Below are 24,346 nucleotides of genomic sequence, written 5' to 3'. Positions count from 1 at the left end.
GCTTGGGATCCATTAGGGAAAGGCGTCAGGTGAGGCAGTTGTGAATCAGGTCATCTAAGGCAAGCAGGCAGAGCATGGAAAGCTTGGGAGCCGATCAGCCTGTAAAACACGGACAGAGGAAATGCTCCTCACAGGGGAGGCTGAGAGGAGGAGGGCAGTGGGAGCATGGCCGCTGCAGACGCCCAGGACAGACTCAGATGGCAGGAGGAGGAGCCTGGGACACTGGTGGACAAAGCTATTTAGAAGGGAGTTGCACTCAGAGACAGAATGACGGGAGGCGGTGGAAATATGCCCATCAATCATAGTACGTTCACAAGGCAGAGCTGATAGTGCAGATGGTTGTGGCACTCAAGAGCCCGTTCTGAATCAGACCACAGAACGGCTTATGAACCAGTCTAAACTGGCAGATAGTGTGTTTCAGGTAAGTATCCTTCCCATGGAGTTCTGAGAGCTTGCCAAGGATGCTAAACCGAGCATTTGGTGTTCCAAACAAATAGTATTTATTTACAAGCCTCCAGAAAAAAAAATATGGCCCAGATACGGGCAACTTGTAGCAAAAAGTTTGGCTCTTCCAGGACAATGTGCATTTACCTAAGTTAGTCTATGCCCGTGTTTACAGTGGTACCTGGCCCATAACTGAACTCCACAAGGGCTGGTCTGAAGAAGGTTCCTAAAAGCTATCTAGGAGGAAGAACTTGCAGGTAAAACCAATTATCAAAGTTCTATACTTTGATTAGAAACAAAGTAAAAATGAATAGATGCTGCATGCTTCCCCTTGTAGAAGATGCCGGAGAGTTCACTATGGGACCGACGACTGACTTTTCTCTTGCAACCTGGGTTCTAGTCGTTGGTTACATTTCTGGCTGTGTTCGTGGGCCTTAAGAGATGGATGATAGAAGGGTCCATCATACGCTGGCTAAACCAAAGAGCTTTCAAATTTGGGTTCTGAATACCCCTGGGATGTGTGTGTATTCTCTGTGTCCAATATCATTCCCTCCCTCTTCCCCAGGAAAGAGGAAACAGCTATGAAAGGGAGAAAACTCTGGGTTGTAATTTATTCTGAAAGTCAGCACAGGGCATAAATGTACCTTTCTAGATGCCCAGAGGCTGCCCACTACACCTCTGCATACAAGAATTCCTTGGCACTTTAGAAAACCCTTCCTGGAACATTAAAAAAAAAAAAGACCGCCACAGCAAAAATATAAAATCTGCCTTTCAGAACTTAGAGACCCTCTCTATTCCACTGGCCTTTTGGGACCATCATCTAGGTCACTAAAGGTGCCAGTTGAGGTCCTTGGGCAACAAACTCTCTGCAGTACCAGCTCTTGCCACCACAGCACCGCCTTTATATTGGTCTCTTGTATAAGCAAGATAATAACCCAAGATCTAGATGCTCTTTTCAGAGGGATAGATCATTCCGGAATGCCCCTGAAAAATAACTCTCAGTGCATAATCACAAGGAGTTTCTTCTCTAATGCCATTTGCCTGATATAGCTCCCATTCCCTTAGAATCAAAATAGACTAATGGAATTTGGGCAAGGATAAACAGAATCAATGGAGCCTTCTATCTCTGGGTGCTCCGAGATGGATGAAAGACGCTGTATGACAAAGCGTGCCATGATAAAAGCTTTTCAGAGAAGCAGCGCGCTGTCAAGTCAATTACTGATGGCGTAAGTGAGATCCATGCCACTTGTGAGTGGCATTATCTGGTGACTTCGGGCTATCACGACTGGGAGGACAGCATCTGGTCACAGGGAGGGAAAGCCTCCATCCCTGTGCTGTGCCCAGTCCTGGACACACAGAGGCTGTCCTGCCAGTCCTGGCTGGATTTGAATTCTTGATTTTACTTTCCTGTGCCTCTTAGAGGAGAAGGCACTCAAGTGTGAAGGAACTTGGCACTGGTCGAGGTTTCTGAGTGCAGCTAAAGAAATCTTGTTTTCTAAAGAGAATTTCTTGTGATTCCTGCATCTGACTTGATGGATGTCACTATTGTCTGATCTTCCTAACTATACAGTGTATAGGTTGAGTAAACTCTGTTGAGTGTATTCCTGATGCTCTGCACACATTTTTTTAAAAAGAAAGAAATGGGGATGGGGACACTGTGTGGCAGAGTACGCGCCAGCAATTCCTGTTGCTTTCAATCTTTAAATGCAGGATTTATTACTGAACATTGGGAGGGTTACTATTACCCCATTAGATTAGGTTAGATTAGATTATGTTACAGTTGGGGCTCTCAAAAAGATTTTCATGTGTTTTGAATATGCATTTTACTAAAAAGGCAGTGTGAGCGTCTGTCAAATGTATCCTTCGTACTGTGTGGGGATGGCTTTGACATTGGCTAGCTTCTTGTCACCTACAGGTTGTGTCCTGCCAAAATCCAGTAAGATAGATAGATAGATGATAGATAGATAGATAGATAGATGATAGATAGATGATAGATAGATGATAGATAGATGATAGATAGATGATAGATAGATGATAGATGAATAGATGATAGATAGATAGATGATAGATAGATAGATGATAGATAGATGATAGATGAATAGATGATAGATAGATAGATAGATGATAGATGAATAGATGATTGATAGATAGATAGATAGATAGATAGATAGATAGATAGATAGATAGATAGATAGATAACTGACATGGGTGTACACACACACACACACACACACAGAGGAATCAGATAGTGAAACTTTGAAGGAAAAGGGGAGGGAAATGTATCTTCTTCAGGGTAAATGCTTTCACATGGTTTTCAAAAACACTTGGAATTCTTTAAGTCTTCCTTCCTTCCTCCTTCTTTCGCTACTTCTTTCCTTCTGTCCTTCCTTCTTTTCTTTATTTCTTTCTTTTCATTTCCTTCTTTGTTTTCTTGTTTGTTTGTTTTATTTATTTGTCTCATTATCTTCAGCTTCTGATTCTCCCACGTCAACCTCCTGAGCCCTGAGAAAATTAGTCTTTTATCTGCTTCTGATACTGATTTGGAAATAAATTGCTTAGTTTTCTGTAAAGATGATGTTTCGTTTTGTTGAGACATCTGCTTACATCATGGGATAACCAGGGTGTCTAAGTTTAATCAAGAGCCGGTTAAAACTTCAAATTTATAACCGTGTCAACATAGCTGCAGCTCCTGCCAAACATAGGTTATAATAAAATACGTGTATCAGAATAACTTTGAATTGTATTTGATGTAGCATCTTTTCCCCCTCTTTTTTAAAGGTTCATTTTCAACTGCTTTACCTTTCTTATTTGTACATATGTATCTGTGCACACAAGTACAGGTGCCTGCAGAGGCTAGAGAGATTTGACCCTCTGGCGCTGGAGTTACAGGCATCTGTGAGTCACCTGAAATAGGTGCTAGGAATTGAACATAGGTCCTCTGAATGCTCTAACTGCAGAACCCCTAAAACTTTATTGTTATTATCTGTATTTATGTGTATGTGTATCAGTGAATGCCACATGGGTGCAGGTGTTCATGGAGGCCAGAAGAGGGCATCAGAGCCCATGGAATGGGAGTTATAATTAAAAGCCATCTATCAAGAGCCCTGGGAACCAAAATCAGGTCCCCTAAAGAAGAGTATGTCCTCTTAAAACCACAAAGCCATCCTTCCAGCGTCTATAGTCATTTCTTTTTGTTGTTAGTTTGTTATTTTGAGAGAGATGGGACTCTTGCTATATAGTCCTGACTGGTCTGAAACTCACAGTGTAGTCCAGGCTAGACTTGAACTCACAGAGATCTGACTACCTCTGCCTCTAAGTGCTGGTACTAAAGGCATGCATGCGTCACCACACCTGGCCTCTGTAGTGTGTTCTTAGTGTGTTTCTCTATCTACAAGAGAAATAAAAGCATATATATTATATTTACATTTTAAACCTTTCTTGAAAGTTTCAAGAAATTCTGAGCTATTTTCACCTTTCATTCATTTCAAGGCTTTCTCACATGTGTGCTTGGCTTTACTTGGTCTAGTCCCTAACCTGGTATGTTTGGTGAGTATTCATGGCTAGGTATGATATAGCCACCTGTAATCCCAGTGCTCGGGAGCCTGAGACAGGAGGACTGTGAATCTAAAGATGGAGGGAGGGGGAACGGAGGGAGGGAAGAGGGGAGAGAGTGGAGAGAAAGAAAAAGAGAGAGGGAGGGTGGGAGAGAGAGATGTGAAGTGAAGGCCCTTACATCTATAGCATTTCTGGGCCTTTTCCTTCGTTCCATTCTTTTGGAATGGAACGCTCTGTTTAACTACTACTACTTCTTTTTCTTCTTCTTCTTCTTTTAATTCTAAGTAAAAGATATAAGAATAGGGTCTGACCCAGCAACCTAATCTAGACAAGTCTGACAGACAGTGAAATTCAGATCATAGTTTTGTGGAATCTGGGTGGTAACTAGAAAGGCGACATCTCCAACTTTTGTCTACCTAGCCTTATGAAATAGTAATATTTAAATATAATGTAAATATAAGCTAACTGACCCCAAAGGAACATTACACAGGCAGCAAACGCAAGAGATAACCCAGTTACGCCAAGGAAAGTTAGACAGGCAGCAAATGCAAGAGATAACCCAGTTACGCCAAGTCTAAGGGTTCGCCCACTGAAGCCATCGGCAAATAGTTACTGAACAGCCACTAAGCCCAGGAATGCGAGGAAGGAATGAAAGATGAAACCGCTTCAACAGCTGCAGTAAGAGGTACTGAGCCATAGCCTACCTCCACAGAGCAGGCCTTTGTGTCGCAGGCAGGAGAAATTGTCGCACTGGCAGTAAGGTCCGTAGATGCTCCCATAGGGCGATAAATGGCAGATGCACTGCCCACAGTAGCAATCACCTCTTCCACTGCACGAGGGTTGTCCCGGGGCCTCCTTGCAGGAGTCCATGCTCACCGTGTCCTCGCCGCACTCACAGTGAGGGCCCATGTGGCCGGGGTTGCAGGCACACACCCCACACTGGAAGGAGCCGTTCCCGTTGTGGCATTTAGAACTGTTCACTTCTACTTCCTTCTGGCAGTGGCAGTCACATTCTGCCGTGACGAGGATTTCCAGGGTGTCCCCTAGCCCCACGGGCTTTATGATAAGGCTTCGGCTTCTCTTCTCACAATTGGATATGCTCACGGTCACATTGAAGGATGCCTGGAAAAGAAGGACGCTGTTTGTCTGCTTCCTCCACCCAGCAGCCTGTAGGACTTTGGGACAAGGCTGGCAGAGACTGGCTTTGCCAAAAGCAGTTAGTAGGAAAGGATTGAAATTTTCCCAAGGAGTCCAGCGTTAGCAAGCTGAGCTAGCGTCTGACCCATCTGAATGGTATTTCTGGAGATCTACTGGGTATCTACTTACCGTATCCCCAACTTTCATGTGGGAGCATTTCTTCTGGTTGGGGAAGAGGATGCCATTGTTACAGAGAGCCGTGAAAGACAGACTGAGTCCTTCTGTGTCTCCCAATACCTCCAGTTCTACCTCAGACCGCAGTTCCTTCAGTGTAGACAAGAAAGGGTTAAATAAAGTCTGACACAAAAATAAATCCAGCCAGAAGAAGAAACCGAATCGTGCTCATTAAAGGACAAAGGAAGGAACTAGGGAAATGGCTCCGTGGGAAAGGCTTCTTGCTGCGGACGTGTGAGGGTCTGAGTTCAGGTCTCAGAACCCAGGTAAGGAGGGACTCCGGACTGCAAGCCTGTAGCCTGGAGTCTCTGATGAGATGGCAGGTAGAGACACGAGAAGCCTCCGAGGCTTACTGATGTATGTAGCGGTGAATTAACAAGAGACCCTGTCTGCAACAAAGTGAAAGGTGAGAACCACACCCGCATGCGTGCTGGGGTACGTGTGAGTATGCTCACGCATGTTCACACATCATACACACAAGGAGAAACAACTATACATTAATAAAGCTAAATTGGATATAAAATTCGTCATTTCATTAATCAAGTAAGAATGTGATATATATACAAATATGTTATATATATATACATATATATATTTCTCAGACATCATCAATGTCAAGATATACTATCTTACGGCAATTGAGCTATGAAAACATATCCGAAGGGGGTTTTGCACCGCCTGTGACAGGCATGTGATAGTCAGTTATTGCCTGAAAGCTGTTTCCTCCATTCTGGAGAATTCAGGAAATTCTCCCGACCTAAGTTGCACAGCTAGGTTTCAAAAGCATAATTATCTTATGTACCAGTAGTAAAATATTACAATGGTATCTTTTACTTGAATGCATTGCTCTTCCTTACTTCTCACAGAGCTGCCCCTGCTGCTTGGTGAGGAGAGAAGAATCACATCCACCTCCCCCCCCCCAACAATGAACAGTTGCTTCACTGATAACAAATCTACAGCCTGCTGCTTGTTGGGCACATTTCTGCCTACATGACAACTTTTTGTCTCAGTGTTGAATCACAGTTCAAAAATTTTAAGCATGTTTTACAACAGTAACTACACAATACTTAAAGTTGCAAAAGCGCATGCAATAGCTCAGAAGGTTAGTAATCTCAATTGGGGATGAAGACTGTACCGTGATAGACGCCTGGCACAGGGTGGTGTAAAGACTTCTATAATTACGAAATGGATCTATATTTCTTTTCTTGCAAGGCTGCAGATCAAACAGAGGGCCTGTGGCCTGCCACTCCAGCGCTCACTACTGAGTTACACCCTCCAGCTCACCCCAGCGCTCACTACTGAGTTACACCTAGCTTTCCCCAGTGCTCACTACTGAGGTACACCCTCCAGCCCACCCCAGCGCTCACTACTGAGGTACACCCTCCAGCCCACCCCAGCGCTCACTACTGAGATACACCCTCCAGCCCTCCCCAGTGCTCACTACTGAGATACACCCTCCAGCCCTCCAGATTTTCAGGCTGTTAAAGTATGGTGTGTGAGAGAATTGCACCTTGAAGCTATTTGGGAGAATTATCGTGCCTTGAATTTCAAGACAGATCTTGGCAGATCAAGACTGGATTTCTGTTCTGAAAGGTTCTCAACTTGCCTTTTCTATTTCTTGACAAAACCAAACTATCAAACAATAAAAACACTTATAGTATTGAGTTGAGTTATATTTCAATTCATTCGAAAGGTTTTATGTTCATACCTATTTTACTGTTGGCATGTATCACCTATCCTATTTGTCTGTCTGTCTGTCTGTCTGTCTGTCTGTCTGTCTGCCTCTGATACTGGTGGTTGAATGTGTTGGTAAGCACTCTATCATTGAGCTATATCCCCTTCACTCATTTTTGACTTTATAAAAACACATTTGGCTTCAATTTTTTTATGAAGTATAATTTTGCCAACTGCACAGAAAGGTAATTCTACTTCTTCCAAAATCTGGTATGTGTGTGTATGTGTGTGCAATAGTGCACATTTGTACATGTGTGTGCAGAAGCCACAGGCCAACTCAGGTATTGCTCCTCAGAGACCATCCACCTTGTCTTTTGCATCTGAGTCTCTCATTGGCTTCATGCTCACCAAATTGGCCAGGCTAGCTAGCCAGCAACCTCCAGGGACCTGCCTGGCTCTGCCCTCACAAGAATGGGATTGCAAGCATGTACCTTCGTTCCCAGCATTTCTCTATGGGTTCTGGGGATCCAACATTAGTGTTCACGATTGCAAGGTGAACTCTTTTTTGAACAAGCTATCACCCCAGCCATCCAAAGCGTACTTATACGAGACTCATGAAGAATTAGGGAGAAATAGTGCTGGAGAGAGTGGCGGAGGGAATCAGAAGCTATGTAAGGAAAGAGGGACGCGTGTGCTGGTGACGATAATAAGGACTAGTGGGTAGCATTGTCTAACGGAAGTGAGGAGAACCTCAGCATTGGAATAACTGAGTAACTAGTGTGCAAATTTGACTAGGAATATTATTAACACGCATTTCCCGAGGAAAGAATATAAATGCTAACTTATAATTCTCATCATTTCACTCATTAATTTTTTTTAAAGCATCTCCTACAAGGCTGGTCAAAGAACACAAATGAATTTCTTCCTAGAGGTTAATTCCAGGAGAAAAACCGACCCTAGGACCACTGACACTCCAGTTGCCTTTAGTGTGTAATAAGGGGAGGAAGGAAGCTAGTGAGTGGGTGAGCATGTGCACAAGCAGTTTTAAGATTTTTTATATCAAGATGGCATTTAAGAATACTTAATTGATGTTTGTAGCCACAAATTGCTTCTGCCTTGCTAGGTTAGGAGTCAATCAGAGCCCTTTGCTTTCTCTCAATATATTCTTTCTTCATATAATGAAGAAGATACTCAGTCTATAGTTTCCTCTATTCGAAAGTCTTTTTCAAATATATTTAATAAACAACAGAGTAAAAAAGTATTAAGTTTAGATAAATGTCACAGTATCTTGCACACGTCACCTCATAGATCACACTGCTCCAGCAAGAATTCCAGAATAATCTAACTCAGCAGAGTGGTAGGTGTTTCTTGTTTTCTTTTACATACACGAGTGTTGTTTTGACTGTATGTATACCTGTGTACTGTGTGTGTACCTGGTGCCAGTGGGGGCCAGAAAAGGGCATCAGATCCCTCTGAAACTGGAGTTACAGATGGTTGTGGAATGCCACGTTGGGAATCAAACCCAGATTCTCTGCAAGTGTAGCCAGTGATGCTAACCCCAGAGCCATCTCTCCAGCCCCAAGCCTTGGTATTTTTGAGGCAGTCAATAACAACCCAAGATTCCATTCAAATGTGTCATGACTTGATCTTAGCTACCTTGTAAATTGTGTGAGCAATTTGGGAATGCAAAGTGAGACCTACCTTGGAACAGAGCAAGTAGGGGCGTGGAAGGGGTTGGCTGATGGGGTGGGTAAACATTTTTGACAATCCCCTATTTCCTCGTTTGCCTCATTTCTTTGAAGTGGTTAGCAGTCAACACTTTTGAGAGAATAAAGTTAAAGAAAACGAAATGCATTATAATCTAGTGGAGGATTGCTTTGTGCTTCTGTTTGATTCTACACATTAGAACTTTAATTAGTGCATGAGGATGGGGGAGGGGTGTTTCTGTGAGTTTTGTTGACAGTTTTTCCTGTCTGGAAGAATTTTAAAGATGAGCTGACATGGTGATTAATTTTTGATGAGCACTAAGAGAACTGCAATATCTGCGCATTGCTAGGAAGAAAAATCCCCAACACTGGACAGTTTTAGTGGATAGAACTAGGTTTCATTCTCTGAAAAATGACATTTTTGTGAAGCGCCACCTTGCCTTCCTCCTTGTTGCACAAGTTTCAGAACAGGTGGGGTGATGTCAAAAGCACACAGGAGGTGTGTTTCTCTTCAAAACACGTTTCTTCCCTTCCTCTGAATGCCTACAGGATGTCTGTGAAGGGAATCTGAGCAGGACAAGCTTTTCTAAAAGCTTCTCAGGTAACTCTGCTCTGTTATTTAACCAAGGAACACTGGCTTGGCAGACACCCAGTATTAGTGTATGTCATTACGTATGGGTCATGAAATGTGCAATTTTCAAACACCAAAAATTTGGAGAATTTAATTCATTCATTTTTAGGTAAACACTCTTTGAAGAAAGACTAGAGCGCTACTGATCTCTAAAAGTTTTTATGCCTGTCCAAATTGGATTATTATTATTATTGTTGTTGTTGTTATTCATTTTTCAGTCAGGAAGGGAAAATGGCATTTAGGACCAAAACAAATAACATCAGTGGCAACCTAGTGTTGACCAACTGAGCTAGACAATGGGGACAAAGAAAACCCAGCAACCTCATCTGTATGCCTTTGTCAAGGAGGGGAATTCTGTCTTCATTATGACTTCACAAGTCAATGCAAATTAAATAAATAAACAGATCGATCCATCGGTGTCTGTCTTGTGTCCTTCCCTGTTTCTGTGATTAAAAACAGTGATAAAAAACAACGTAGGGGACAAATGGTTCATTTCAGCATTGAGTTCCAGGTTCCAGTGGGAAGCCCAGGCTCCCGGAGCTTGAAAGCTACCATGTGATATGTGGCATGTGTCAGAGGAGAGCCTGTCTCACTTTGCTGCACTGTGATGGACTCTGACCAGAAACTATGAGCCCAAAGCAAGCCTTTCTCCCTTAAGCTGTTCTTGGGGTGTCTTACCAGAGCAACAGGGAAAGAAGCTCAGATGGGGCCCTCACTCCTCTGGAGATACAGAATAGGAAACCTGATACAACGAGGGCTTGGTATTTTGGTTTGGAGTCAGGCCTGGTAGTTTTGTTTGTGTTTGATCTGCTCTCCTTGAACCTGTGGAGTTGGTTCGACACATAACTATTACTCACTAGCAATTTATGCTGTTTTTTGTTTGTTTGTTTGTTTGTTTGTTTTAGCAGAGAGGAGTTCCGTCACAACTAGAAGTCTTTTCGGTTGTATTCGGGTTTTGCTTCTGCAGGCCACTATTCTAGGACAGCCTCAGTTGGGGTCAGGACTTGGTTGTTCTACCTGCTGCTCTATTTGGGAAGATGGATGAGTAAATAGAAATGTATATTTTAGCGGCATGAATGCAGAGGGATTTTCCCTGGATGGACAGTCCTCCTACAAACACATGAAAGTGTGTTTCGCTACCTACATCTTAGTGTCTAGATGCCAATGGAATGCTGAAAAGGAAGCCAACTGCTCGCAAAGTGAGATAGCATACTTCATAAGCAGAGATGATCAGCTGGAGGACGTTCCCAGAGTCCTTCTGAAGCAGTCCCACGGTCGCCCCAGGGATGAGTTTTGCATAATTCTGTAAACAACCACAAAAGAACAGGGAACCAATCAATGCTGATTGCCATTAATAACAGACATGTTAAGGGCAGAGTTCATTTTGCTGTCTGTGATCCCTTCTCTTTAACTCTCCTCAGGAAAGCAGACCCCAGTAGATCTAAGATGCCACTGGAGAAATCCAGGGACTAGGTTTGCCATACTACACAGCTGTGATTTACATCATGTCCTAATCAGACTTATAGAACATCATTTTCCCAGAAGTTTTGGGAAGGCCTCCACAAACGTCTCCTCCTTCTTTTCCCATTGTTACAGAAACCAAATTTTAGTGCACACAGGGGCAAGGAAGGAATCAGGTGGCTTCAAGTCATTAGGTCTAGAGCTCTTAATGAGCAATCAGTAGAGAAAGGGAGTGAACTCTTGCATGCTAGCTATTAATTCCCCACTTCTGCCTGTAATCAGCAACCCTACAGGGAGTCAGAATAGGCCTAGAGTTGGGTGGGATTGAGCCTTTCTGCATCATGATTGCTTAGAACCAATCCTAAGCGGTCTGCATTCTCCACTTACATTGACTGTCCTGAGCTGTCCTTTCCACCTGGGGAGGATTTCCACTATGGTCTCATCAACAGCCTAGGCAAGGAGCGCGGCCAAGAGATAAGGTATTGCTGGGAGCAAGCTGTCTAGCCACGTGACTGTTCTCTTTTAAGTTTTATGTTGTAATACTTTATTTTCAAATGAAAAGTTGTATGTGTGTGCACGCACATGCACGCATGTGTGCGTGTACAGGTCAATGTTGAGTGCCTTCTTCTATTTTCTCCATCTTATTTATTGCCTTGGTGTGTGTGCATATTTGCATGTGCCTGTAGGAGTGTGTGTGTGTGTGTGTGTGTGTGTGTGTGTGTGTGTGTGTGTGTAGGCTTATGCTTGATGTCAGGAATCTTTCTAAACCATTATCCATCTTATACACAGAGTCAGGCTCTCTCATTGAACCCAGAGGTTGTCGTTTGGTTAGTTTGGATACCCAGTGTGATTCAACAATTCTCTCACTCTGCTAGGATTAAAAGCAAGCTTTTAATGTTCACCCAGCTTTTCTGTGGATTCTGGGAATCTGAACCCTGATCTTTGTGAGCTATCTCCCCAATCTTTTTCACATGATTTTTTGAGACAGGTTCTCTCATTGGAATTTGAGCTTGTCTAGTTGGCTATGTTGGCTAGCTAGTAAACTCCAGGAACCTTTGCTTTTGCCTCCCCAGTCCTGCAATTGCAGGTACCTACAGTTGCTTATAACCCTCTCTGTTGGTATGTTTGCTTGTTTGTTGTTTGGTTCTGGGGCTCTGAATCCAGTTTCTCAAGCTTGCAGAACCAGCGCTTTACCGACAGAGCCATCTCCACAACCCCAGAAGTGATGTTTTCTGAAGTATCTGTCCATCCCTGCCTTCTCTTCAACAGAGACTTTCAAGAATACATCGGTGCCGTATTTTTCTTAAAAGAAATGAAGTTATACTTTCAATATTAACTACAATTCTACTATCATCAAAGTCTTCCATAATCCGCAGAGAAGTCAAGCATGGCAGAAAATACCTGGGATTTTGTGATCCTGGGGAGGCCAAGGTGGGAGTTTTGAGGTCAGCTTGGCCTACACAGCAAGTTTTGAGTCATCTTTATATACATATATATATATGCATATATACATATATATATGCATATATACATGTGTGTGTATGTGTGTGTGTATTTTCAATTCAATTTCAATTTCAAACAAAATAAAGCAAAGATTAAGGAAAGAAATTAAATAGATCCCAGGACCACCAACCACAGGTAGGCACCACCGACCAATGGGCTGGGCCCTTATCCACCAATCAGTCATTAAGAAAATGCCTTACAGGCTTGCCTACAGCCCAGTCCTCCCAAGTTGCTTTTGGTCATGGTGTTTCATCATAGCAATAATGACTCTAACTAAGACACCATCTTATTCTAAAGATGATTGAAGTGGTTTAAGAAATACACAAAACTCAATTAGAATAATTATCATTAATTACAATAGTGACTATAAGAAGTCAGGCCCAGCGGGGAGAAGTAGAGGAATTGTAAAGAGTTCAATGTCAGAATGCAAAGGACCTGGTGGCCCCAGGGAGCTGTCACGGGGGTGCCCCTGGGGAAACGCTAGCTCTCTCCACCTCTGGTATGGGAACAATGGGCTTTGGTTTTGTGTGTGGATTTTGCAACAATCCACTTACTTCTGTATTCATGTTCACTGTTGCTAGAATCTGAACTCTCCGATGTGCCACCTGCTGCCACTTATGGCTGTATCTTTGTATTGAGGGGGTCGAGGGGAGCCATGGCAGGTGGCAGAGCTCATCTTACTCCTTCCAATCACATCATGTTAGAGAAGGCCCCTTCCAGGTCTCGGAGTAAGGGAGAGCTTGTGAAAATGGAGGAAGACCCTGCTTTACTGGCTTACCTCTTCATATAAACACATGTCACAAAGGGCCGTGAAGCAGGAGGCTGTGGTTAATAGCAAACACCTAAACAGGAACTTGAATTCCACTCAAAGCAGAGCCAGGATGTGTGTGGATTTTCCTGATCCTAGAAGAGAAAGCTGTGGGAACCTTTGTTCCTGACAAAGAAAGGTTTAGGTCCTTTGGAAAAGGAATTTCAAGGTCCTTAGCTGGGCACGGCACTTGAAGGACATCTTAGCATCCCCATGGATGAGCTAAGATGAACTGTTGTAGTTTTGCAAGCACCGGTTCAAGTGGCTCTGAATTTGGGGTTAATTCCTGGCTAATAACGCGGATCCCCTCCGCTTCCTAATCTCTAATTATGATCCTGCATGCTGTATGACATTTGGCATTTGGCTATTAGGACAAGTGGCTAATGTTAATCGCGCTTGCTGATTGCCACTAGAGTCAGGGTACAAAGGAGCTGGCAGCCAGTAGCAGTAGCCAGGGATGACACTGACAATTATATAGAGGAAAACTATTCATTAATTTTTGAATGCTGATTTTTTTCCTCCCAAAACTATTTCAAATAATGAACTAAAAACATGACAGCTTGGCTTCGTTACCCCAACCAAGGGGGAAAAGCATACTTTAATCTTCACAGTATTGCGATCACTGTAAAGATTGAGCAAACGCCTTTCCTTCATTCGAATCTTCAAGCAGTGCTGTAAGTTGTGATTAAACACGTTTAAAGTTAGAAAAAGTGCTGCTTTTCCTGTGTGTTGGCGAACTACAGTCCTGTGACTTAGACAGACGACGCTGACCCCTGGCGTCAGCGGCAGTGAAGGGGGTCCGACGCTGACCCCTGGCGTCAGAAGGACGTCAACATGTTGGCACGTGAGCTGATTAGAAATGCAAGGTCCCACGTGTGGGCGTGAACGCTGGCGCTCTTAGCCTTCTGTGGATTATCCTAATTACAGAGGCTCTTGGATCCCCCTGCTCTACCTCCCAGGAGTTCCTGAGCTTGCTTTAAAGAAATGGTGACTGGTTTGTTTAACAGTATGTTTGCAAGTGGAAAGGGGTCATTCAATCGGCAGGCATCAGAGGGTCACGGTGCCCAAATGCACACCCGCACCCTGACCTCCTCTTCAGAGAGCAACTCCTCGCTTCGTGGTGCTTGATGCCTGGTTGTCAGACCCGTTTTAGGTGGGCACACTTGCTAAGAGCAGAGGAACGTGTGTGATCCCACCCACGTCACCTGCGGACTGACAAGAGTACCTCTGACACGCTCTGGCTGAGCACCTTGGTGAGCATGCCTGTGCTTTGGGAAGGCTCTTAGCGTTCTGCCTGGCTAGCAAAAGCTCCCAGCGGGCTGTCCATTCCTACTCTGGCACACTTCCTGTTGACCTCCCAAGAGCACCGTTGACTTTTAGGTGGGTGTTTAGTATTGACTGTCCTCTTTCAGGCCAACTTGATTTGTTTCTTTTTGCCCTGCCTGATGGTGACTCAAGCCCAGATCTACTCTATGTAGTTCCGGCTTCAAGCCTGGATCTCTACAGCCTTCTCTTGTAGTAGTATTTCTGCTACGGTCTCAAAGACTCTTCATCGCCTCTGACCTCACGGGCAATCGTTTTTCAGGGACCACAGTACTCATGTCTTTTGTTAGATGGTGGAAATCCGAAGCCAAGTTTTCACAAGCTGACTGGAAGTTTTCATAAACAATTTACAGATTGCAGTGCTCAGAACAGCCCTTCGGGCTCTGTGTCTGCGCTCTCCTTTCCATGCAGACGTCCTAAGGTGTCACCAACACCATGACTTTATCGTATGCTCAGCACTGTTTTATCTCAGCATTGTGTATTTAGCATTACATTCGCAACCTACTTCAGTGTTTCTGATCTTAAAATATATTTATGAAATATAGTTCATTGAAATGCATTTACCGGAATGTTGGCTCATATCTAATCTGCTCACAAATATTTTATGTGATCTCACCAAAATTTTTCTTACTTCCTTATCTATTTTTACTCTCTTTTTCCTATTAGTATTATCCACATCTTTCTTTCTATAATACATATACGTAGCATATACACAATCAGTATACAGGTCAATGGGTGTTTAAAAGTAAGCAAGTATAGCTACCGTGACAACCTTGAGGGTAAATATAACCAGTCTCTAGGGCCCTCCCTTGTGTGCAGCCAATCATGACTGCACCGCCTTCAAAGGTGTGACAAAAACTTTGTACTTGTCACTATAGAATCTAGAGGAGAGGTCTTTGTCTTTGTTACTTTTTTCTACAGCCGGGACAAAACACCATGACCAAGGCAACTTAGAGAAGGAAGGATTCACTTGGGCTTAAGGTGCCAGGGACATGGGAGTTCATCATCATCATGGCAGGGAGGCATGGCAGCAGGCAGGCGTGGCAGCAAAGCTACAGCTGAGAGCTCGCATCTTAGAGCAGGAGAAAGAGAATAAACTGAGAGCAAAGCCCTATGCTCTCAAAGCCCCCTCCCTTTCAGTGGCATACTTCATCTAGCAAGGCCACACCTCCTAAGCCCCCTGAAATAGTGCCACCACCTGGGGACCAAGTATTCAAGTACATGAACCCATGGAGACAGTCTCATATAAGCCACCACAATCTTCATGGGTTTAGGATTAAAAGAAATGTCTTAAGTAGAACACAAAAATCACTACCCATAAGAAGAGTGATAAGTAAAACTTCAAAGGAAGCATTCCATCTATAGATCTGATGTAATCTCCATCAAAGTACAAACAAGTTATATTGTAGCTCTCAGCAAATGGATGTAAAGTCTATACGAAGTATCAAAAGGCCCAGAATAGCCAACTAAAATTGAGAGAGGAAGCTAAATCCAAGACTTACTAAAAAGCTACAATACTCAAAAAGTATGGTTTCGATAAATAGATCAATGAAACGGTATAGAAAGCCCAGAAACCAGCTGACATAAATAAAATCAATGAATCTTTCCCAAAGAGCAAGAACATTGAATGAAACAAAATTAGTCAACAAAATTAGTCTTCTTAGCAAATGGTACTGATTCAACTGCACGTCCCCCTGACACTGAGTCTAGACACACACACACACACACACACACACACACACACACACACATACATTACCCCTTCCAGTAAATTTAACTCCAACTGGATCACAAACTTACTTGAAAGATGAAAAACCATATCATATAAAAGAAGTTAGAGGAGACAATCTAGATGGCCTTGACTTTGGGGGATGACATTTTGCTACTAAACCAAAAATTTGATCCACAAGGGGATTGATAAGCGAGGTGTAAAGGAAGACAATTCTGATGTGTGAAAGGCAGTTTAAGATCAGGAGAAGATGAACCGAAGACCGAAGGAGAACATTTCCAGAGGACACATCACACAGAGGCTTCTTACTTATGAGTACAAGGACCTCTTAGAACCCAACAAGAAAACAATCTTTTAAAAGGAGTAGAAGACCCGTCCAGATGCCTCACTGAAGAAGAGATGCAGGCAGTGAGGCAGACCCTGAAAATCCACTCCGTGTCATGCCCTCAGAGAGATACAAATGAAACCACAGTGAGGTACCACCGCACATCTAATAAAGGAATGATGTCTGTGGTACTGACCTCAAATCAAATTCTCAACAGGGTGTAGACTCAAGAGCAACGGGACTCTCATTCATTCCTGGCGGGACGGTAAATGGTGTAGCAACTATACACAGTAAACAGTTGGTTCTTTCATACAAAGCAAGCCACACTCTGTCCATATAATCCAACTCTCGAGTTCCTTGGTATTTACTTAAAATACTTTGAAAATTGTCCACCCCAAATCCAGCACATGTGTGTTATATGACAACTGCATTCATAATTGCCCAAACCTGGAAGCAACCAAAATACATTTCAGTAGGCAAATGTATTAATATACTGAGTATATCCTGAAGTGATCTGTTATTCCATACTAAAAAGAAAAGAAGACTGAGGCATGCAAAGACATGGAAGGACTATAAATGCGTATTATGAAGTGGAAAAATCCATGCAAAAGGATACATAATATATTATCCCAGGTATATGATGAGAAAATGATAAAACCATGGAACCAGTAAAAAAGTGGCTGAGGATGGGCAAGAAGCTCAGTAGGGGAGCACTCACATACCCTGTGTAAGACCCTGAATTTAGTACCCAGAACAAAAAAAGAGATCAGTGGTTAAGAGAGAACTGGAGAAGGAGGGAGGGAGGGAGGGAGGAAGGAAAATAGGAAGGGAGGGAAGGAGAGGAGAACAGGCAGAGCACAGAGGGCTTCTAGGGAGTGAGTCTAATATGTACGATAATCTGTAATGGATACACTGCCTTATACATTTGCCAAGGCTTAGAAAATGAATAACACCAAGCGTGAACCTTAATGGAAACTATGGATTTGGGGCAATCACAGTGAATCAATACAGTGAGGATTTTTATTCTAACAAATATTCCACCCTGAGGTGGGCAGTAATATGAGAGGCTATGTCTGTGCAACATGGCACTATATGGGAGATTAATATACCTGCTGCTAAGTTTTGCTGTGAACACAGACTTCTCTAAAACTTAAAAGCATTTTAGAATTAAGAATCTGTTCCCCAAAAGATGAGAGCCATAAGATGAGGGGAAATATCCGTGAGAGATGTAAATGATAAAGGGCTTAGCTCTAGAACATGTAAAAGATTCTTACCTATCACCGTGAAAAGATATCTTAATCAAAAAAGAACATGCAAGTAGCAAACATATGTACAAAATGTTCCACACCTAAATCTCTAGAACAGAAATTAAGACGGCAATAGAATGCTAACGTGTATGTACTAGAAGGACCAAAACTCAAAGAACTGACAATGATCTCATCTGCTGGGAGAGAGGGTATAGTTGTCAGGACCCACAGGGGTTGAACACAAGCACACTGTATGATTTTTAATTCTACTCCAAGGCATTTACAGTTCAGAGCCATAGCATGCATGATTATTTTGAGGCATATGTAGGGAAACACCTTCGTTGCTGTTGATGCTGTCAAGGGTATGCATCTGGGTTGTCATTTAAACTGTGGTTGATTCTGCAAAGAACTCAGAACAGTCAAGTACTAAGGAATACACAGCTCCTACCTGAATCTCACTACATGAGAAATGAGCAATGGGAGGCATTACCAGGCTGACTTCAGCACGCATGGCTACCCCCTCTGCCTGCTCCCATGCCTTTCCCTTCCCCAGGACAAGTCTCCATGACAGCAGCTACCAGCCTAGGGGCTTCACCATGGGGTTGGGAGAGTCTCTACAAGTCTCCTGATGTCACCAAGTATTTCCTACCTTGCAGACAACTGCAACCATGGAGCTCCCAGACCCTAGGGCATCTGCTGTTATGAGGATTGCATGCCTGGGGAGGAGGCGACCTGGACCTCTGCACAGAATCAAAGATCTCACACTATTGATAGGGCATAGGTGCCTAGAACCTCCCACATCATTGGGACAATAACTAGAACAATATTCATGCCTTTTTGTCCCTTTTATTATTCATAGAAACTCTATTATTTGTAGACTATAATTATCCCTGAATAGATGTCAAATACAGAGATTCAGAGGATTCAGCTAACTTTCTTGAAACTGCACCAAGAAGCAGAGCTGGACCCTCCTCTATTGGCACAGGACCACTTTTGTCAGATGCCCACTGGCTCTTTTTACTGTGTGATGTCACTGCTAGAGATTGATGAGTAAAACCAAAAGTGGAGTCATTACTACCCCACCTCCCCATCACTGTCTTTTCCTGTATGTGTATGCAGACACACCCTACTGGAAACTGAACTCACTACCCCGTGCAGGCTAAGCAAGCGCTCTGCCATGGAGCCATGTCCCTCGCCCACGGTTGCCTTTTGCTAGTGTTTGGTTCCCAGGATTCCTTGGTTTGCAGATGGCATCCTTCCATTCTCTAACTCCATTCTCCCACAGTGTTCTTGCCTCAAGTATCTGACACTCTGTGTTTTATCTTCATAAAAGGACACTGTTCCTATTAGATTGAGAGTCTGTGTGTGACCTATGGTGATTAATTGTGCCCCCAATGAGCCTACTTCCAAATACTTTCACATCTGTGGTAACAGAGTTCGATCTCTAACATATCTTTCTGGAGGACATGATTTAGAACACAGAGCTGTGGTTCTTGCGTTGCCTTTAGCCTCACACCCGTTGTTGAATCTGGGCAGGCAGCACCTTGCCCAGGCGCCGCGGCCTAAGTGGAAGAAGCAGACTGTGGCTCTAGGCCAATGCTCACCGTCTTACATCAGGCTGCCGTGGGAGGAATGGGTATAAATGCCAGCAGCAAATGAACAGGAGCATCTCATTAGAAAGTGAAGATCTCAATGCCTGATATGCGTGCTTAGCAACTGGGATTTTAGAACACTTTCTTACCCAATACGAGCAGAAAGGGTGGAAGAAGAAACGCAAACTCATCAAATATAAAGGCTGAATCTAGAAAGAAATGTAGGGAGGAATGAAAGGATTGGGTGGGGTGGGAGAGTTCCCAGGATACCGGTACTGGTCGAAGATAAACAGCTCTTCGTCAGTAAAGCCTTGTTTCTGTAGAAGAGCATGATTCTCCCCATGCTGGGGCCTGGACCTGCTGACGTAATTGATTCTGAAGGCAACCGGAAGGCTTGCTTCTCCAGGGGACTTCCATTCTTGTGGGCTTTTCATTTCCCTGGTTCTCAGGTTCATTATCAGTGAATGCAGGGCTCTTGGTATTATGCAAAAGTTTACCCTCTGGCTCTACTGTGTTACCAGGACACCCAAGATTCCAAGCAGAACATGTAATTGTTTCTGGCAAAAGGGTGGCATGACTGTCTGTCTCCGGGTTGCATGATATCTGCATTGCCTTCGGGCTTTCCATTGTCAGCATTCCGCAGGCAGGCAGGCAGGATGGGAGTGTGCTAATTAGATCAGGTGCTTGATCTTGAAGTCTGTACCAGCAATGACTAGGTAGTCGGCCTCGGAACTTTTGAGCACTACCTGTCTTTCTCCCAGGCTGCCCAGAATGTAATTATCTTGTCAGCCCAAAGCCATAGCACACTGCTGAACAGAGCGCTCAGAAGCAGCAGCCGAGATAAGGAAAAAACTAATGGACCACGGTGCAAACTGTTAGGAGACAAACAGGCATCGGAAGGGAGACTCTGAGAACAAAGGGGCTGTGTGGAGTATTTGTTACCGAGAATGCTTCGTAGCTCCTCTTAATGAGATTAGTGGCCTGCTCTCAGAGGCAGAGGACACACCGTGGCTACAGAATGCACGTCCTGAGTCCCTAAGCTTTAGAAGGCCATTTGAAAATGGAAAGGGAGATGAGTTTCTGTGACAGCCCGTGTGCTCTGCAAACCAATGGGCAGGCAATAAAACTCTAAAGGATGACTGGAAGGAAGGTTATTCGGGGAACGAGAAGATAGCCAAGCAGAGTGTGTGCAAGGACTGCGCAGAGCCAGGAGCCCCCACGCTTCAAGTGATGTAGATGGTTCACCGCATCAGCATCTCTCTGGAGCCTGTCAGAGATGCTGAGGCGTGGACATAGGAGGCATCCTGAATCAGAATCCATATTCGTAAGGCGCAGAATGGATGGTTAGCCAGAGGAGATGCAGACACCAAGCCTAGTGTCTGCATCCAGAGATGTCAGTTTAATCAGGTCAGGATGCTGCCAGGGCATTGAATCTGTCTTTTAAAAGCTGTCTAGGCAATTCTACTAAGCACCAATGATTGAGAACCATGGGTAAAAAATAGTCTGTGACGTGAAAATAAGGACATTATAATTTTAAGACATAGATCCCTAAGTCATATGTAGTATTCAACCTGTCCAATACTTCTGACATCTCTGCTTTGCCACAAAGGTGGAATTTCCTGAGTGTCTCCATGAACCTGCTTCCAATGTCTCTCACCCTCTCTATCTCCTTCCACTTCAAGTCACTCCAAGCTAACTTACTTTTGAACATTTTTATTCTCTTTCCTCATATATTCTGAGTTTGGGTTGCTTGCTGCCCTAGGGCCTTTGCATGCATCTCCTGTTGATGCTTTCTCAACCTTCTGGTTGCTGTCTCAATATCTCTTGGATGGAACCCTCTCTGAAGAGCCTCTCCAATGAAGAACTCAGTTTTCCCCTTTAATTATTCTGTATTGCTGGACACTATTCCTTTCCATTCCTTCAACAGCACATTTAAAAGTCATTCTTGGCTATTTACTAGTGGATTATTATTATTATTATTATTATTATTATTATTATCTGAGTCATATGCCCATGGGGACAGAGAGAATCTGCATTTATTGCCTACTCCTTCAGTGCCTAGATCTGCTCTTAGTAAGTATAAAGCACATAAAATCTTGAATGAATGAATGAGCAAACTAAGACTTATGGACAACTATTGACCTGTGTCTTAGGGTTTCTACCATGACCATGGCAACTCTTATAAAGGAAAACATTTAATTAGGACTGGCTTACAGTGTCAGCATGCAGGTAGACATGGTGCTGGTGAAGGAGCTGAGTGTTCTACATTTTGATCCACTGGCAAGAGGAAGTAAATTGTCACCCTTGGCATGACTTAAGTGTATATGAGACCTCAAAGTCCACCTCCACAGTGACACACTTCCTCCAACAAGACCACACCTAATCCAACAAGGTCACACAGCCTGATAGTGCCATTCCCTATGGACCAAGCATTCAAGCTCCTGAGAGTCTTTGGGGGCCATACTTATTCAAACCACCATAACTCGTCACAATCTTTTATCGTAACAGACACCTATGAATCTTCACACAGTATGGTAGAGCTGTGTGCTTATGACTTACAAGGCTTAGATGACTATCTGATTCTTATTAATAGGCTTCCAGAGGAAATAGAGCCTGCTGATTAGTTAAAGCCTCAATCTTAGATGTCTCCTACAGGCTCCTATTTTGAACTCTTGTTCCATAGTTGTTGGTGCTATTTGGTGGGGGATATGGAACCTTTAGATATCAGGGTGGGTGGAGCAGTTGGCTGCCTGAAACAAGCCACTAGGGAGGGGCCTCTGAAGGTGGTAGCCAGCTTCAGGTTTCTGCCTCATCTTGCTTCCTGGTCTTCTGTGATGTGAACGCTCTTTCCACAAGCTTCCACTATATGGGACTCTTCCATGCCTTCCCCACCATGGTGGGCTGAGATCTTTGACACTGGCAGCCAGAATGACTGTCTTTCTGTCGCTTGTTTTCTCAGGACTTGCCCTCACAGTGATACAAAGCAACACTTGTGTGTCGTTAGAACACGGAACATTGTTTTAATATAAGAGTATCATCAGTATTGCAAGGGACATATTTTTGCTAAAAATATTTATTTGAAATTCAATTTTAACTAGAATTATATATCTTGTGGGCAAAAAGCTGTTGTTAATCCTATGAAATAAGTGTTCCAGATCCTGAAATAATGAATAAAGTATGCCAAAACTCAACAGTTCTCATTTTTTTCTAGATTTTCTGTTTACTTTCTGAAGATTTAATATTGCAAAAGCAACAAATATTCAACTATTATAACTAATAGAAACCCTTTATAGTACATTATAGGTTCTCTCTGACAACTGTGCATAAGATTAAAATATATAATACTCCCAAGCTTTGTGTCCGGTGGGCCATCAGCTTAATTTGCCCCCTTGGGTTGATGCTCTAGTGAGCATTTAAAAGCCAATGCGAAGCGGAAAAAGCTTAGTTACACTTAGACCACTTAGACTACTCCATAAGGTCGTCAAGACAGGCAAGCAAGCTCCTCATGTGCACTGTTGGGATTTAGCCATCCCAATAGTGATACACACATGGTAGCCATTACAACCATAGGAGCACCTAGAGAAAGCAGAGGGAGGGCAGTTCCACATCGTTACTTGTGTGCACAGACAGTGGAGTTCTCAGCGAAGGGATGCAGTGAGTGAAGTGAAAATAGATATTACATATAGTGAGTTTGGTTTATGAAAGTTAAAATATGGCCATGCAAAACCAAAACGAAATCCAAACAAAACAAAAAACAAAGCATAAGACTATGTGAAAAATTAAATCTGGACGGGGAAATGACTTACCCACACAGTTCTGGGGCTAACGCTGAGAGGGAACAATTATTATTTTATCTTATTTCTTTTTGGAAATTCTGAGCACTGACCTGTATTAACACTAGTGAGTGTTCTACCTCTGTGCTTCATCTAAGCCCTCTTTTTATTTTATATATTGAGGAATGCGCTTAAAAGTTGCTGAGACTGGCCTTGAACTTGTGATCTTCCCCCATGCCGCTACCTCTAACTGAAGTAGTATTACAGAGCTGTGCCAGCAGGTGAGGCTCAGTTTGCTTTTAGTTTACAGCAGAGAACCTATATATATATAAAGGCTCAGGGTGTTACAGGACAGCCTTGATTTCCATCTAATGTTATTCTTGTTAATAAAAGTGATTAATGAATAACTACATAGCATTTAATTCTTATGCCTTTCTAAGATGATAAATATATAAACTCGGTTAAAAACGTGAACATACTTAATATGTACAGTATGATAGCAATTATGTTAAAATATGCAAAGACATGCAAAGAAAGGGGAAGGAAGACTTATTCTAAAATGTCAACAGTGGTTAGCTCTGTCTGAGGGGTTGGTTTATGCGTGATCCTTATTTTCAATTCCTGTTTTCTCACCACCTCACTGCCTCCCTCCCTTTTGTGCAAATGTCGCATTAATTTTGTAGCTAGGAATGGAGTCTCTCTGCTTTGTGTTGGCTTTCACTCTTTCATACCGCGTTGCCGGCAAGAGAGTCTCCAGTACAGTAGCAACAGGACAAAACTCGGTAACTTTGAAGACCCTGTTTCCTTGGGACCCAGGGGCCTCATTGGAGCTGTGCTGGATCCGCGATGGAGAATATAAGTGTAGGGATGGGTACAGCCGGATAGTGGCACGTGGCTTAGCGCTCTCAGTTACAGAAAAGCGTGGATAGAGTCCATTGGCACTACCGGCATCTGCCTGGATTAGCCTCAGACACAGACTGCTGAGCGCAGCAAGGTCAGTGTGCTCAATGCCTCAGCACTATGCACTGAAACATGAATTAAAACCCTAAAATGCATACCTTACATGTGTTTCACCACAATATGAGACTACAACAAAAATACGCCCCCCCCTCCCCCCCCCGCCAATGCAGGTCGTTAGAATTCCTCTTTTCCCAAGATCAATCATTCGCTGTTAAATCTTGTCGGTTATTGAGCTCAGTTCTTC

At 43.3% G+C, this 24,346-nt stretch overlaps 1 protein-coding gene across 5 annotated transcripts in view; it reads right to left on the bottom strand.

Annotated features, from left to right (window-relative positions):
• Positions 1 to 24,346, bottom strand: part of Itgb6 (integrin subunit beta 6) — a 118,205-nt gene that overhangs the window by 24,579 nt on the left and 69,280 nt on the right. For 4 of the 5 annotated variants that reach the window (XM_075985059.1, XM_075985057.1, XM_075985058.1 and 1 more), the window contains 3 exons: positions 10,595 to 10,684; positions 5,326 to 5,460; positions 4,704 to 5,121 (listed from right to left, as the gene is read on the bottom strand). In XM_075985059.1, the coding sequence (XP_075841174.1) occupies positions 4,704 to 5,121; positions 5,326 to 5,460; positions 10,595 to 10,684 (643 nt within the window). The remainder of the gene's footprint in view (positions 1 to 4,703; positions 5,122 to 5,325; positions 5,461 to 10,594; positions 10,685 to 24,346) is intronic. The other variant, XM_075985062.1, reaches the window with a different exon arrangement.

This window comes from Microtus pennsylvanicus, chromosome 9 (genome assembly GCF_037038515.1).
Source record: "Microtus pennsylvanicus isolate mMicPen1 chromosome 9, mMicPen1.hap1, whole genome shotgun sequence".
Classification (NCBI taxonomy): Eukaryota; Metazoa; Chordata; class Mammalia; order Rodentia; family Cricetidae; genus Microtus; species Microtus pennsylvanicus.
Note: the sequence above shows the minus strand (reverse complement) of the source record. Positions and strands in the feature narration are given on the sequence as shown.